At 38.4% G+C, this 14,750-nt stretch overlaps 1 protein-coding gene across 2 annotated transcripts in view; it reads left to right on the forward strand.

Moving 5' to 3' along the window:
- The window catches only part of WAPL (WAPL cohesin release factor), an 89,919-nt gene extending 78,465 nt beyond the window's left edge, over positions 1-11,454 (forward strand). For both annotated transcript variants that reach the window (XM_025880538.2, XM_025880539.2), the window contains exons 16-19: positions 1,667-1,874; positions 4,975-5,063; positions 8,747-8,842; positions 9,107-11,454. In XM_025880538.2, the coding sequence (XP_025736323.1) occupies positions 1,667-1,874; positions 4,975-5,063; positions 8,747-8,842; positions 9,107-9,172 (459 nt within the window). In that variant the 3' untranslated portion in view covers positions 9,173-11,454. The remainder of the gene's footprint in view (positions 1-1,666; positions 1,875-4,974; positions 5,064-8,746; positions 8,843-9,106) is intronic.
- The last annotated feature ends 3,296 nt before the right edge of the window (positions 11,455-14,750 follow it).

The following is a 14,750-nucleotide window of genomic DNA, read 5'->3' on the forward strand; positions in this document are numbered from 1 at the left end:
TTTCGTTTCTTGACAATGGTGGGCATTGCAGTTTTTAATTTTTTTTTCCAATCTAATAGGTTCCTAACTACCTTTGTTATTTCTTTCCTTAAATGATAATTTGCACATGTTCAAATTGGTAATGAACTGTCCATTTCATTGTTTCTGAAACCTTTGCTACCCTGTTAATCCTTTTGGCCGTTTTGAAACTAGTAATCCTTGAAAGAAGTAACCCACAACAGCTTGATCTTTTCCTGAGTCATAACTAGGACCCCATCATTCTCTTCTCAAATACTTTGAACTCAGGAGTTCTTTTACACTATTAAAAATTATTAGGGACTCCAGAGAATTTTTGTTTATGTGTGTTCAATCTATTGATATTTACTGAATTTGAAATCAAAACTGAGAAAACTATAACACAAAGACAACTCCTTCCATTAGCCATCAGAGCAGTAACATAATCACATAGTATGTAGATCCTGGAAAACACTATACACTCATGAGAGAATGAAAGAAGTCAGTATTATTATGAATATGATTTTGACCTCACAGATTCTACAAAGGGGTTTTGGGGACCCCGAAATTTTAAGAAATTTTAATACCACTTTTATATAAAGCTCAAATTTTATTTTCTTAAGTGTATTAAAGTTTCTATACCACTCTTTGCTCTACTCAGCAAATTTTTGAGGTCTGCTTGGCATTTGATTTTCAGGTAGTTGTTTTTAGTAACTTGGAGTTTTTTCCCAAATCCTGTCAGTAAATGCTTTCCATACATTCAGCTCTGTACCAGCACAAGGAAAGCTAAGTACATGAAAGCAAGGCATCCAGTGGTTCCGTTCCCTTTTGACTTAGTTTTCACTGTGTTCTTCCATAGTTAATAATATTAGATGAGGTCCAGTTCTGAGTCCTCTTGAGACCTTTTGCTTTTTATTTTTACTGGTGCTTGTTTCTCTTTATTTTTTTAATATCTACCTATCTACGAGAGAGAGAGAGAGAGAGAGAGAGCAAGCCGGCAGGGTGGATGGCGGGGAGGGGCAGAGGGAAAGAGAGAATTTTTTTTTTTTTTAAGATTTTATTTACTTACTTGTCAGAGAGCACAAGCAGGGGGAGCAGCAGGCAGAGGGAGAAGCAGGCTCCCTGCTGCGCAAGGAGCCTGATGCGGGAGTCAGTCCCAGGACCTTGGGATCATGACCCACGCTGAAGGCAGACTCTTAACCGACTGAGCCACTCGGGCATCCCTTGTTTATCTCTTTAAATTTCTTTTTAAAGAGGCCATGTTGCTTTTCCCCAATATTTTGTAGTTTTATTTAGTGTCTTTTCTTCCTTAATTTATTTAGTTTGCTCAGGCTTTAAAAAATTTTTTTACATCAAGTTTGTAATTTTTGCTTGAAATATCCTGTCGTTATCCAATTTAAGGGCAAGTGTTAAGATGTGCATTCTTACAAACAGAATGCCTGTATCATTAGTAAATACATTTACTTTACTTGATTGAATCCCAGCAGCATTTATACTTTCCTTTTTGCCTTCAGTTGGATGTAGAGCAAAAGCTTTTCTTGTTAACTTACCCTTTTAACCAGATAGCATGCTTCTTAGGGTTAGTGATTTTAAAAGCAAACATACCTTATATTTGGGTACATACATGTTGCTTGGTGTTCTTTTAATAATCTTCAAAAATAATTTTTACCAGCTTTTCCTTGAGCGAGAACGAGCAGCCCAATTGGCAGAAAGTAAAACAGATGAATTGATCAAAGATGCTCCCACCACTCAGCATGATAAGAGTGGAGAGTGGCAAGAGACAAGTGGAGAAATACAGTGGGTATCAACTGAAAAGACCGATGGTACAGAAGAGAAACATAAGAAGGAGGAGGACGATGAAGAACTTGACCTCAATAAAGGTACATTTATTTTAAGTCATGTATTCAAATTGAAAATGTTTTCTCCCTCTGAAACTTTAATTCATGTGTTGTCATAATCTTGCTATTCTTTTTTTTTTTAATGATTTTATTTATTTATTTGACAGAGAGTGAGAATGAGCACACAAGCAGGGGGAGCAGCAGAGGGAGAGGGAGAAGCAGGCTCCCCGCTGAGCAGGGAGCCTGATGGGGGGCTCGATCCCAGGACCCTGAGATCATGACCCGAGCCAAAGGCAGTTGCTTAACCGACTGAGCCACCCAGGCGCCCCTTGCTATTCTTTTATGGCCTCTCTTGTTCAGTGCAGACAAGCTTTAGTATTTTTTTTTTTTAAAGATTTTATTTATCTGACAGAGACACCACGAGAAAGAGGGAATGCAAGCAGAGGGAATGGGAGAGGGAGAAGCAGGCTTCCTACTGAGCAAGGAGCGTGATGTGGGGCTCGATCCCAGGATCATGACCTGAGCCGAAGGCAGACACTTAACAACTGAGCCACCCAGGTGCCCCCAGGCTTTAGTATTTCAGTGCTCATAGATAGGAGTTCTTTGCTGGCTTCCTAGCAGTGAGGAAGGCACACGTGCAGTGCAGGAAAAGTCTCCCTTTCCTTCCTGCTCTGGCCTTTCATTACTCACCTGAAAAGAGAGTGGTTGAACAATAGGACTTCTAAAGGTTTTTACAGTTTTGAAATTTTGAGATTCCTGTATGAGCCTCACTTTATAAATTGAGATTTTTTTTTTTTTAAAGATTTTATTTGTTTGAGAGAGAGCATGAGTGGGCAATAGGGGAGTGGGGGAGCTGGGTTGGGCAGAGGGAGAAGCAGACTCCTCACTGATCAGGGAGCCTGACGGTGGGACTCGATCCCAGGATCCTGGGATCATGACCTGAGCCGAAGGCAGATGCTTAACCAACTAAGCCACCCAGGCGCCCTAAATTGAGATCTATTATTATAAATTACAGTAATAGTTCCTTTTTTTTTAAAGATTGATTGATTTAATGTTATGTTAGTCACCATACAGTACATCATTAGTTTTTGATGTAGTGTTTCATGATTTATTGTTTGCATATAACACCTAGTGCTCCCTGCAATACGTGCCCTCCTTAATACCCATCATTGGGCACACCCATTCCCCCATTCCCCACCCCTCTAAAACCCTTAGTTTGATTCCCAGAGTCCATAGTCTCTCCGTAGTTCTCAAATGGTATGTAGTAGCTTGCAAGCACAGTAAGGAATACACTGAAGGAGACATTACGTTTATCATCTGTTGTCAGCAACTGGTATTGGATTTACTGTTTATGCAAGTACTGCAGGATAGCCATTTGTCACTCAAGTTATGAAATTATATGTTTAGCCTCACCAAGGTAGGAAGCAAGTCCCAGCAAATGTCTTTTTCTGAGCCTGGTCTCTTTCTCTTATGCCCACTTTTCCACTAATGCCATTAGTTCTAATATTGTAAGAAATTGCTGTTCCTTTTTCTAAGTGTTCATGTTTCCTTTGGCATAATATTTTTGGTTGCTTAGCAGTCTTTTTTAATAACCACTCTATTGGGGTATGTGTTAGCTTATGAGGACCTCTGTAACAAAGTACTGTAGCCTGAGTGGCTTAAACAACAGCCACGGATTTCCTCACAGTTCTGGAGGATCAGCATGTCAGGGTTGGTCTGAGGCTTGTCTCTCCAAGCTTGGATTGTAGGTGGCCATCTTTTGCCTATCTTTTTAGATAGTCTTCCCTTTATGTGTATCTTTGTTCTAATCTCCTGTTATAAGGATGGCAGACAGATTAGGACCCCACCCCAGTGACTTCGTTTAAACTACCTCTTTAATTAAACACCCAATCCAGGTGTAGACATACCCTGAGGTACTGGGGGTTAGGAGTTCAGCATATGCAGGGGGTGGGGCCATAGTTCAGTCCACAAGGTAAAATTCACCCTTTAAAAGTGAACAATTGAGTAGTTTTCAGTACATTCACAGGGTTGTGCAACCATCACCACTGTGTAAATTCAGAACATTTTCATCACCCCAAAAGAAACCCCATACCCATTTAGCAGCCATTACCCCCTGTTCTCCCCTCCCCAGCCAGTGGCAACCACTAATTCTGTCTCTGGATTTGCCTTATTCTGGACATGTCATGTAAATGGAATAATATGTAGCCCTTTGTGACTGGCTTCTTTAACTTAGCCTAATGTTTTCAAGGTTCATTCATGTTGTAACATGTTACTAGTACTTAATTCCTTTTTATAGCCAAATATTCCATTGTAGGTATGTACCACACTTTGTTTATCTAGTTATCAGTTGATGGATGTTTGGGTTGTGTCCACCTGTGGCTTTTTTTTTTTTTTTTTTTTTAAATAACTCACCTGTGGCTCTTATGAATGATGCTGCCGTAACATAGCATTCATGTACAAGTTTTTGTGTGAACATATATTTTCACTTCTCTGGGGTGAAAGTGATGGATTATGTGTTAACTCAGTGTTTAACATTTTAAGGAACTACCATACTCTTTTTTCCAAAATGACCGCTTCATTCTACATTCCTACTGGCCGTGTTTAAGGGTTCTGGTTTCTCCACATCCTTACAAATAGTTATTTGTCTTTTTTATTTTAGCCATCCTAGTGGGTGTGAAGGTATATGTCACTTGATTGGCAGTTCCCTGTTGAATAAATGGTGTCAAGCATGTTTTCACATGCTTATTGCTCATTTACATATCTCCATTGCCTCTTCACCTTCTTGATGGTGTCTTTTGAAACACAAAAGTTTGATGTTCAGTTTATCTAATTTTGTCACTTTTGGTTTTGGTGTGGTATCTAAGAAGCCATTTCATAACCCAAGGTCATAAAGATTTAGTCCTTTATTTTTGTCTAAGAGTTTTATGGTTTTGTGCTTATATTAAGGGTCCCTCTTTCATTTGCATAAGTTTTTGTTCATTTGTGTGGATATCCCATTTTCCTAGCACCATCTATCTATCAATGTTTAAGGAGTTCTGAAGAAAAGATAAATGACAATTGTTGGTGTTCTGGGTGGGGTGGTTTTTTTGTTATTTTGGTTTTGTTAATACACTATAACAGTTTTGTGTTTAAATATTCTTAGCCCTTCAGCATGCTGGCAAACACATGGAGGATTGCATTGTGGCCTCATACACAGCGCTACTTCTTGGGTGTCTCTGCCAGGAGAGTCCAGTAAGTAAGAGTTCAGTATTGTTTTATGTGTCTTAAAAAGATTCCATTGTGACAACTTCGTACCATTACCTAATTAACTTATGTATTACTTTATTTTCCCCCTCATGTTAAAACTTTCAAATATTTGGTAAACTTTTTTATAATTATTTTTTTTATTGGGTAAACTTCTAAAGGTACATTCTAAAATGAGGAGTAATTGGGTTTAATGAGAAAGTTTTTGATTGATTGATGGATGAACTGATTTACATGGCTTTGGTTGAAGTAAAAGCATAATACAAAACTTGTGCTCAGCTGGCTTAAGATGGAAAAGCGTAGTCTCAGTGATACTGTCAAGGACTCAGAAAATTTGTCTTTAAACCCTACTGTCCCCTGCATGTTGTCTTGTGCTAGGTCTCCTCCTGGCCCCATGCTGGCTCTGGCTGCATGTCTCATCTAGTTAAATAATGTTCAACAGAAGAAGGTGGCTGCTGCTCGTCTGTTTCTTTTTAAGAGAAATGCTCTTTTCCCCTAGGATCCCTCCACACTCACTGCACCAAGTAGACTTCCCCTTATCTTGGCCAGCATTGCCTCACATGGCTTTTGTTTGAACCACTTGCTGGCAAGGAAAATGGGATTACTATGTGAAGATTTAGATTATGATGATTTAACTAGAAGTATTAGTGTCCAGTGGGGCTGAGTCAGCACGGAAGCGGACAGTTCTGGCTCTTGGGACAGTTATTGGGAGGACTTTCTTAGGGAAAGGTCTAGTGGAAGAGCCAGATTTTAAAATGAAAACTTTAAAAAGTTCTTTTCCTTAGGAACCAAGGGCATTCAGGAGGCAAGAATGGAAGTCTATTCTATAGTGAAAGGGTTAGCTTTTCTTTTGTGTTGTTTAGTTTTTTCTGACTCCCTATCTGTCTCTTCTTCCATATTTATATTATACTCAAGCTCTGATCTAAATGCACAGTAGCCTGCTCCATTGTGGCCCTTACTGGCACCACAGCTTTTCAAGAACAAAGTTCTCATCATGGCTGTGGGGGCCCTACAGGATCTTTATCCCCTTTCCTGGAATCTTTTCAGCTCAGTCCTTTTCCTTATTTCCTTAAATTCAGAGATTTTAAGGGCAAAGGGGAAAGAATGGGCATACTATTTAAATTTAATGATTTTTAGGTATTCTGTTTTGCACACACCCTAGTTTCAGGTATGTTCTTAAATAATGGGCCTAGACATTAACTTACGATACTAGGACAGTGTGATTTATCTTTGGCCATTTTTCTCATGTAAATAAATTCCTATTCATCTGTATCTGTCTTCTCTAAAGAGATCATAAGGTCCTTAGGTTTTGGGCAGTGTTGTGAATTTGTAGAAGTCTAGATGTTTTTATTGCCTTGGGAGGGGTCATTATGATTAACCCCAAAAGACTAGTTGACACCTAAATTGTAAAGGAAATCGGTTTGCTCAATAGTATAAGTGGAAGAGAGACGAGAAAGCAGGTGGTTGTACCAAATGCTGCTTTATGGTAAAGGGCTGCATGCTTAGGAAGCCCAGGGGATTGGGTCTTCTTCCATTGCACACCATGCAGCTGGTGCATTGCAGTGGTCGGTCTCCTCACTGGTCTTTTTCCTGCTCTCTTGAATCCATTCCTGAAATCTTGGACACTGCCACCACAGCTAACTTCACAAAGAGTACATCGGATCACTACTCTTAACCAATCTTGGCTTTCCATCATTTAGGGAATCATGACTTTGTTCACTGCTACAAGTAAAACTTGTTAAAACTGCTTCTACTTTTCCTAAATCTGTCATACCTGTTGGGTATTTTTTAAATTGCTCAAATAAGCCATGCCATTTCTCATTTTCTCTCTCTTTTTTTTTAAAGTAATCTCTATACCCAGTGTGGGGCTTAAACTCACAAATTTGAGATTGAGTTGCACGCTTTTCCGAAAGAGCCCCTCTCATTTTTTTTTTGTACCTGCTGTTCTCTGTTTAAAAACATGTGCTGTGACTGTCCTTCCCATGCCCCAGCCACTGTATGTTGCATTCTGTAGAGTGTTGATAGAAAAGAGTTTGATTATGGAGGGTTTCACTCAAAACCTAATCATTTATTTTGTATCATAGCGATGCACTTTTCTCCTGAGCAGCCATCATAGCCACCATAGCTACTGCTCTTACCACCGTGCTGTCATGCTGCCTTCCTGGAAATTGTTTTTTAAAGACTTTTTTTTAAAAGATTTTATTTATTTATTTGACAGACAGTGAGAGGGAACACAAGCGGGGTGGGGGAGGGGGTGGGAGAGAGAGAGGCAGGCTCCCCGTCGGGCTCTGCAGGGCTCGATCCCAGGACCCTGGGATCCTGACCTGAGCCGAAGGCAGACGCTCAACAACTGAGCCACCCAGGCGCCCCTAAAAGACATTCTTAAACCCAGCTTTCCTTTAGCTCTGTAGTTTCCATCGGGATTGCCCTTACAACATTCACCACTTCAGTATATTTTTTAAGCATTTTGTAAAATCTCTGTGTTTTAGCTGCAGTGTTAACTCAGTAGGAGTAAATTTGCACTCCACCTCACAGCTGGGGATGGGTAGTGGCTTTTGGTGGGAACGTGGCTTACTTAGAATATGGGTGATTGATATTGCATAATTACTTAGTAACGTTTATTAGATCTTTTCTGAAACTGTATTCATACTATTTTGTTTCTTTATAATTGCAAAAGTATGCTGACAAGAATTAAAAAAAAAAGGGGGGGTGCTTGGGTGGCTTAGTCAGTTGAGCCTTCTGCTCTTGATTTTGGCTCAGGTCATGATCTTGATCCAGATCAAAGCCCCCACCCCCCACCCCCCCCCCCTCAGGCTCCATGCTAGGTATGGAGCCTAATTAAGATTTTCTCTCTCTCCCCCACCTCAAAAAAAAAAAAAAAATTAAAAAAATTAAAGGGAGAGAGGGGACCAGTGGCAGATTTCTTAAAAGCATAATATGTAGTCTTTTTCCCTGCCCCCAGCAACAAAAATCAGAAACTCCTCCTGCCTTGTGGCCTAAAACTCAGGACAGATTTTCTTTTGTGCTTTTTTGTTGTAGGTGAACATACTTAAAAGAGCCTTTTCTTTTATTATTTATGAATCTTTAAAACATTGAAAAAATACATTGAAATAGAAAAGGGTTTTAAGCAAGTTATATATTTTCCATGTGGCAGATTGGTTTTATATATATATATATATATATATATATATATATGGTAATGCTCTCTCCTGGCATTGCTGACATTCTCTCGTGAAACTAGATTATCTTTGGAAAGATCTAGTTAATTCCCAGCCTACGTAGGAACATGAAGATTTTTGTTATTCTGTAAGCACCTTGAGTGCATTCTCAGTTTCCCCCTCCTTTTCTTGACACTGCTTCCCACCCCAACAATACATACACTCAACAGTGCATTTTGTTCTTTCAGGCATTTTTCTGTATATTTACAAAAGTAAATATGGATACAAATGTAGCTTTTGCCAGTTTTACCTTCCTGAGGATGGGATGGGGTAGGGAATGGACAGACACACAGAGTTTAGGAGGCTGGAAGAGGAAATGGCATGTTAAACAGGGAGTTCAAGGACCTCGTAGAAGTTTGGAAGAAGGTATGTGCCAAAACCAGCAACACAGTGCAGGGTGCAAACTCCTGTTTTCTGCCACCTGACCAGTATTTCTTTGATCTCTTTTCTCAGATCAATGTGACCACTGTGCGAGAATATCTGCCAGAAGGGGACTTTTCAATAATGACAGAGATGCTCAAAAAATTCCTGAGCTTCATGAATCTTACTGTAAGTAGCTTCTGTTGCAGCTTCTGTGGTCATAAATGTGATGCATTAATGACCATAGAAATTAAAATACTATATGGCCCTCGTGACTAGAAGCAAAAAGGGATTCTCTTGTGTTTTTTAAGATAATTATTAAAGCTACAATTTAATATTGTGTTTTGATTCATAGTGTTCAGTTTAGTGAAGCTAAAAAATTTAAGCTTTGATTTGATGCTTGTTAAAATTTGTTAGTGTTAACTGTTACTTCCTCTCTCCACCTCCCTTCAGTGTGCTGTTGGAACCACAGGCCAGAAATCTATCTCCAGAGTGATTGAGTACTTGGAACATTGCTAGCTGCTTTACCTTTGCTTCAGGTGCTCGGTAATGCTGGAGCTATTCTTAGAGAAAAGTCATGAAAGAAGTCCTTGAAGATATACCAAGAACATTCATCAGTATCATTCATGTTTGGATTTTTAAGGCCACCTGATTTCTTCGTCATGCATTCTGCATTTGCTAAATGACAGTTACTACATCAATCTGCAACTATCAAAAATGAGGGAAAAGGTTCAGGCTGTTAACAGTTCCGTGCAGTATTTAAATACACTTACTTTGGCAGAGTTTATACTCTCCCCTGTTCTCTTGCTTTATTCTGGGCGAGTTTTAAGGGGAGAATTTGTGCTGCTGTTAGTGCAACTGCTGTGTGTGTTGAGCCACTGTTGTCATGCCAGCCAGGTGCAGAGGCAGCTTAGCTACTGAGGTATCGAATGTTTTGAGGACATTCTAGACAACAGCTTAGTTCCTTTTTCAGGCTCATTTGCTTTTGCTTTTTTGTTGAATGATTCCAATCGTAAATAAAGCTTTTAATAATTTTGTGAATTTTTTTTCGTTGTTGTTCCCTGAACTACTGTCTATATTTAAAATTAGATGGAATCCAAAGACACAAGGGATTGATAGTATATTTTTTTATTTTTGATTTGGTTTGGGTTGTTGAACTATTTTTCACTTTTGAGACCATGACCATATTATCATACCATGATGAGTCATAGCTGTAGACACAAGAAAACCAACAACAGTTTGAGGGAATATTATGTAAGATGATGTGCCCTGTTAAAGGATGAAGCAAAATAGACAAACCCAGGGGGTAGTTTCAGCTTAATGCTAGAGGCGGCTCTTGAAACATTTAAGTTTTGAGGGGGGACTCTCTAGATATATTTTCTAATGTTCAGTACAGTAAATATAGGGAAGCTAAAACACCAATGTGGAATTCATGTTTCCAGATAATGTGTATATTCTTCTATAGAGTGACAGGATCAAATGCATAAACGCAAAGCCTTAAATTGCTGGTTCAGAGAAGATCCTTTTTTTCATTCAGATTCTTAGTTCATAGAACAGTGTGTTTGGAAAACAGTCATGGAACACACAAAACACATTTTATATATTTAATTTCACAACATTGCAAATCTTTCTTGTGTTAATTATTGTTCAGACCACTGGTTAAACTTTTTTTTGGTGATTGGGCCTGAATCCAGGCTTTCCAGAGATCTCTTTCATTAATATTTTAAATACCTTTCAGGTAGTTATATCATGTTTCTTCATTGGATTTGTAAAACTTGAAGCCATAAAAATATTAGTTTGGTGTGTATTGAGGAAAATAGCTGAAAGTCTAATTGTTACTCATTTAGACTTTGTTATTTCCTTGTATAAAGTGACAAATCGGGGCTCTTGTATCAGTGCCAGCTGTAATGTTTTGTAAATGCAGTGGCTGCCTTCTATTGTCTTCCTATTTTTGATAATGCAGATTGTTGGGAAATCTATAAGGAAGTAACTGATTCCAGGCAAATTGTTTTCTTCCTCCTACCCACCCAACCCCCACCCATCACCTTTTAACAGCATAGTTATGCCAGTGTAACTTGGAAAAGATTGAGGTTTTATTTGCCCTGAGTATAAAAGCTAGCTTAGCAAACTGTTTTAAAAGTGTATCAATAAATGATATTCATAAAACTGAATTAGTTAGATATATTTTGTTTAATAATTTTAAAGTGCATTGATATTTATTAATCATTGGATTTAGGAAAAGGAACAGATTTTTGGTAAAACTGACTTGTGGCAGATGGTAAAGAATATTACAAAATGGATGAGAACAATCAGGGCGAACTACATTTTTCTGTTACACTGGTAATCATTTGAGAATTGATTTACCTCAGTGTTTAACAGTTTTTTGTTTTGTTTTGTTTTTTAAATAATAACTAATTGTCAAGCACTGATAGAAATGCAGACTTTGGTGGGGGGGGTGGTGGGGGAGAAATCACCTCACCAGCTGCAGTGCATTTGTGTGTTTTTAACCCTCAGAGAACTCTGCATTTTAGGGTACTTGAGGCTGACTTGCAAATTAAAGTTTTAAAGTAACCTTTTTTTCCATTGTAAATATTTCTGTAAATACTACCAATTGGAAATTAGAACAGTAGAGTACTTTTCTGAATCCAATCCTATTTTTATTTTATACAGTATTTCTCAGCTGTGATCTTTGGAGCAAAAGCCAACGGCAGGAAAAAAATAGTTTGTACCAGTTTCATGAAGTATGTCTTTGGGTTTTTGTAAATAATTTTAACTCAAATAAAATTGCTACTTTCAATACACATGTTGTCTTTAACATAAATCTATTGAACTGTTTTGGAGGAAGAAATCTCATGAACTTGATATAGCTAAGGGGAAACAGGCGTTACATGAATTTCCCTTCAACATACACATAAAAACCAATTTTTGTTAAACATTATGTACTTCTCCATGTTTTTTAATACTTCTCTGAATGTAATGTCAGCTCTCAGAAACTCAGGTTCATTAATGATGGTGATTTTCTGCTTGTATAGTTATGCCCTTGATGTGTTTATTTAAAGTTAGTTGCTTTAGTCTTTTTGCCCCTCTGAGTATGACCAAAAACTTTTTTATTTTTTTACAGTTACTTTTTAGTTTTTCAGTTTTCTTATCAGACTTTTAAGTTTCCTGAATGGAATACAGGTGGTTTCCTTAACTTCTCCTCACTGCTTTTAATTAAAAAACTGGATTGAAGGGTGTCTCCTGTGAGTTCCCATCCCCGCTTCCCCTTTCCGGCCATAAACAGTGTATAACCATGTTTAAGAGTACAGGCTGTGGATCTAGAAAGACCTAAACCACACACATACCTTTGGAAAACAAGTGCTGATGTATGTTCGAGCAATTTCCCAATTACCCTGCTTACTCGGCTAAAAGATGGGGCTTTTGCTTGCCTCAGGATTGTGAAGACTCAGTGAAACCATGCATGTGAAGCACTAGCACGTAGGTCCAAGTAAATGGTAGCTTTCACCAGTCTGTTTGCATTCTGTCAGTAAAGTAAAATGTTCTAAACAACAGAGTACTATGACTATTGCAGACACCTGGGATAATGGCTTTTCTGTTGCTGAGATCACTGGGTTTGTGTCCCTTTAACTGCAAGTCTCTAAAATTATTTCCAGAATTGTTAATATCCTGGTAGTGACTAAAGCAGCGAGAAAATAGAACAAACAGTGATTATTAAAATGTTTCAAACATGTCCCTCCAGTTTTTTCTTACATTAGAAGGAAGGACTGGAAGAGGTTTGCACAATTCACTGTCAGTTAATGGTCTCCTGATATTGGATGCATAGATTAGTAACTTTTTTTTTTTTTTTTTTTTTAGTAATCTCTACACCCAACATGGGGCTTGAACTCATGACCTCGAGGGTTGCATGCTCTTCCAACTGAGCCAGCCAGGCACCCCTAGAATCTTGGAACAAAAAATTGGAATAATAAGTGTTTTGGTAAAACTTCTATTTCCTTAGTTTCTGTGCAATTTGAATACTCCAAAGGCTATGTACTGGCTTAAGGAGCAAAAATAGAAAACGGTATCAGTAGACTACCTAGTTTTCAGTTACCTAAAAGGACCTGTTATCTAGAGTTGTATTATGGAGGATGTGGCTAAATGAAACTATACTGTTGGGAGGTTCATAAATCTTAAAAGTAGTTTAATACTTACTAGATTATAATAAATTAGAGATGGACGTTATAATCCCTATAACATCCAGTAAAAAACAATGCAAAGACATATAGGTAGAGCTGCTTACAAGAACAAATATGGAACACTGAAATATTTGGTTAACCAAAGTTGGGAAAAGAGTAACAAAAACAAAAAACGTGAGAAAAATAGGAAACAAATAGCAAGAGCAAATAGATTTAAGTAAAAGTGCAAAAAACAACAAAAAAACCCCTGCTAGGACAGGGACAACATTCACTAAATCTAACAATACCAATAATTATATAAGTATACCAAATACTCCAATTACAAGACAGATCATCAAACTGAAAAAGAGACCTGCTAAATACAAATAGTTTGAAAGAAAAAGGATGGGAAAAGATAGACACTAAACATAAAGTTGAAGTGATTAAGACAAAAGATGAATATTAAGCTTAAGCATTTCATGATGATTAGGGGAAGGGGGAAATATATCCGTAAGGAATAATAATTGTGCCTATACACCTAACAGAACTTTAAAAATACAGCAAAAACTAAAAGGTAGAAATGGACAAGGTCACAACCAGTTTGATATTTTAACACCCTTCAGGAATTGATAGGATATATATTTTTTAAATCAGTAGGAAAAGTGATCTGAATGATCAACTACCTTGACTTAACTGAAATTTATGGGACACTACTCAACAGTTCTTCAGATGTACATGAAGCTTTCACCAAGACAGACTACATGGTGGGTCATAAAACAAGTCTCTATTTCAGATGACTGGAGCCTTGACCACAAGGAATTATATCATATACAAATCAATATAGTACAATATGTAGAAAATAACATTTAAAAATCAACTATACTTTTTTTTTTTAAGATTTATTTATTTATTTGACAGAGAAAGAGAGCTCAAGCAGGGGGAGCTAAAGGCAGAGGGAGAGGGAGACGCAGGCTCCCCGAGGAGCAGGGAGCCCGACACGGGGCTCAATCCCAGGACCCTGGGACCATGACCTGAGCCGAAGGCAGTTGCTTAACCAACTGAGCCACCCAGGCGCCCTGAAAAATCAACCATACTTATAACCTATGACTTAGTCACATAGGAAATTAGAAAATAGTTTCAGTTGAATGACAAAATTCAAATTAAAAAAATCTATGGGACGTAGGTAAAACAGTCCTTAGAGGAAAATTAGCTTTAAATGCTTAGGAAGAAGACTTAAAATCTAAATTTCTACCTGAAAAACTAGGGGAAAAAATGAGCAATTAAACCCAAGTAAGCTGGGGCACCTGGGTGGCTCAGTCAGTTAAGCATCTGCCTTCAGCTCAGGTCATGATCTTCGAGTCCTGGGGGTCCCCCTGCATTGGCTCCCTGCTCGGCGGGGAGTCTGCTTCTCCCCCTCCCTCTGCCCCTCCACCCTGCTTAGGCTCTATCATTCTCTCGCTCAAATAAAATCTTAAACCCAGAAATTTTACCAAAGCCAAAATTTGGTTCTTTGAAAACTTAACTAAATCAATAAAACACGTAGGACCAATCAAGAAAGAAAAGTCACAAATTACCAGGGTCAGGAATGAAAGATGGAATATCAATATAAACTATAGACATTTTTTTTTAAAGATTTTATTTAGGGGCGCCTGGGTGGCTCAGTCAGTTAAATGTCTGCCTTGGCTCAGGTCATGATCCCAGTGTCCTGGGATCGAGCCCCCCATAGGGCTCCCTGCTCAGTGGGGAGCCTGCTTCTCCCTCTCCCTCTGCCTGCCACTCCCCCTGCTTGTGTGCTCGCTGTTGTGCTCTCTCAAATAAAATCTTTTTTAAAAAAGATTTTATTGATTTTAGAAAAAGATTTTATTTATTTTAGAGAGGGAGAGCATGAGCAGGGGGTGGTGGGGAGGGGCAGGGGGAGAGGGAAAAAAAATGTCAAGCACACT

This window comes from Callorhinus ursinus, unplaced genomic scaffold (genome assembly GCF_003265705.2).
Source record: "Callorhinus ursinus isolate GAN/ISIS: 27379988/994484 unplaced genomic scaffold, GSC_fseal_2.0 scaffold31, whole genome shotgun sequence".
Lineage (NCBI taxonomy): Eukaryota > Metazoa > Chordata > Mammalia > Carnivora > Otariidae > Callorhinus > Callorhinus ursinus.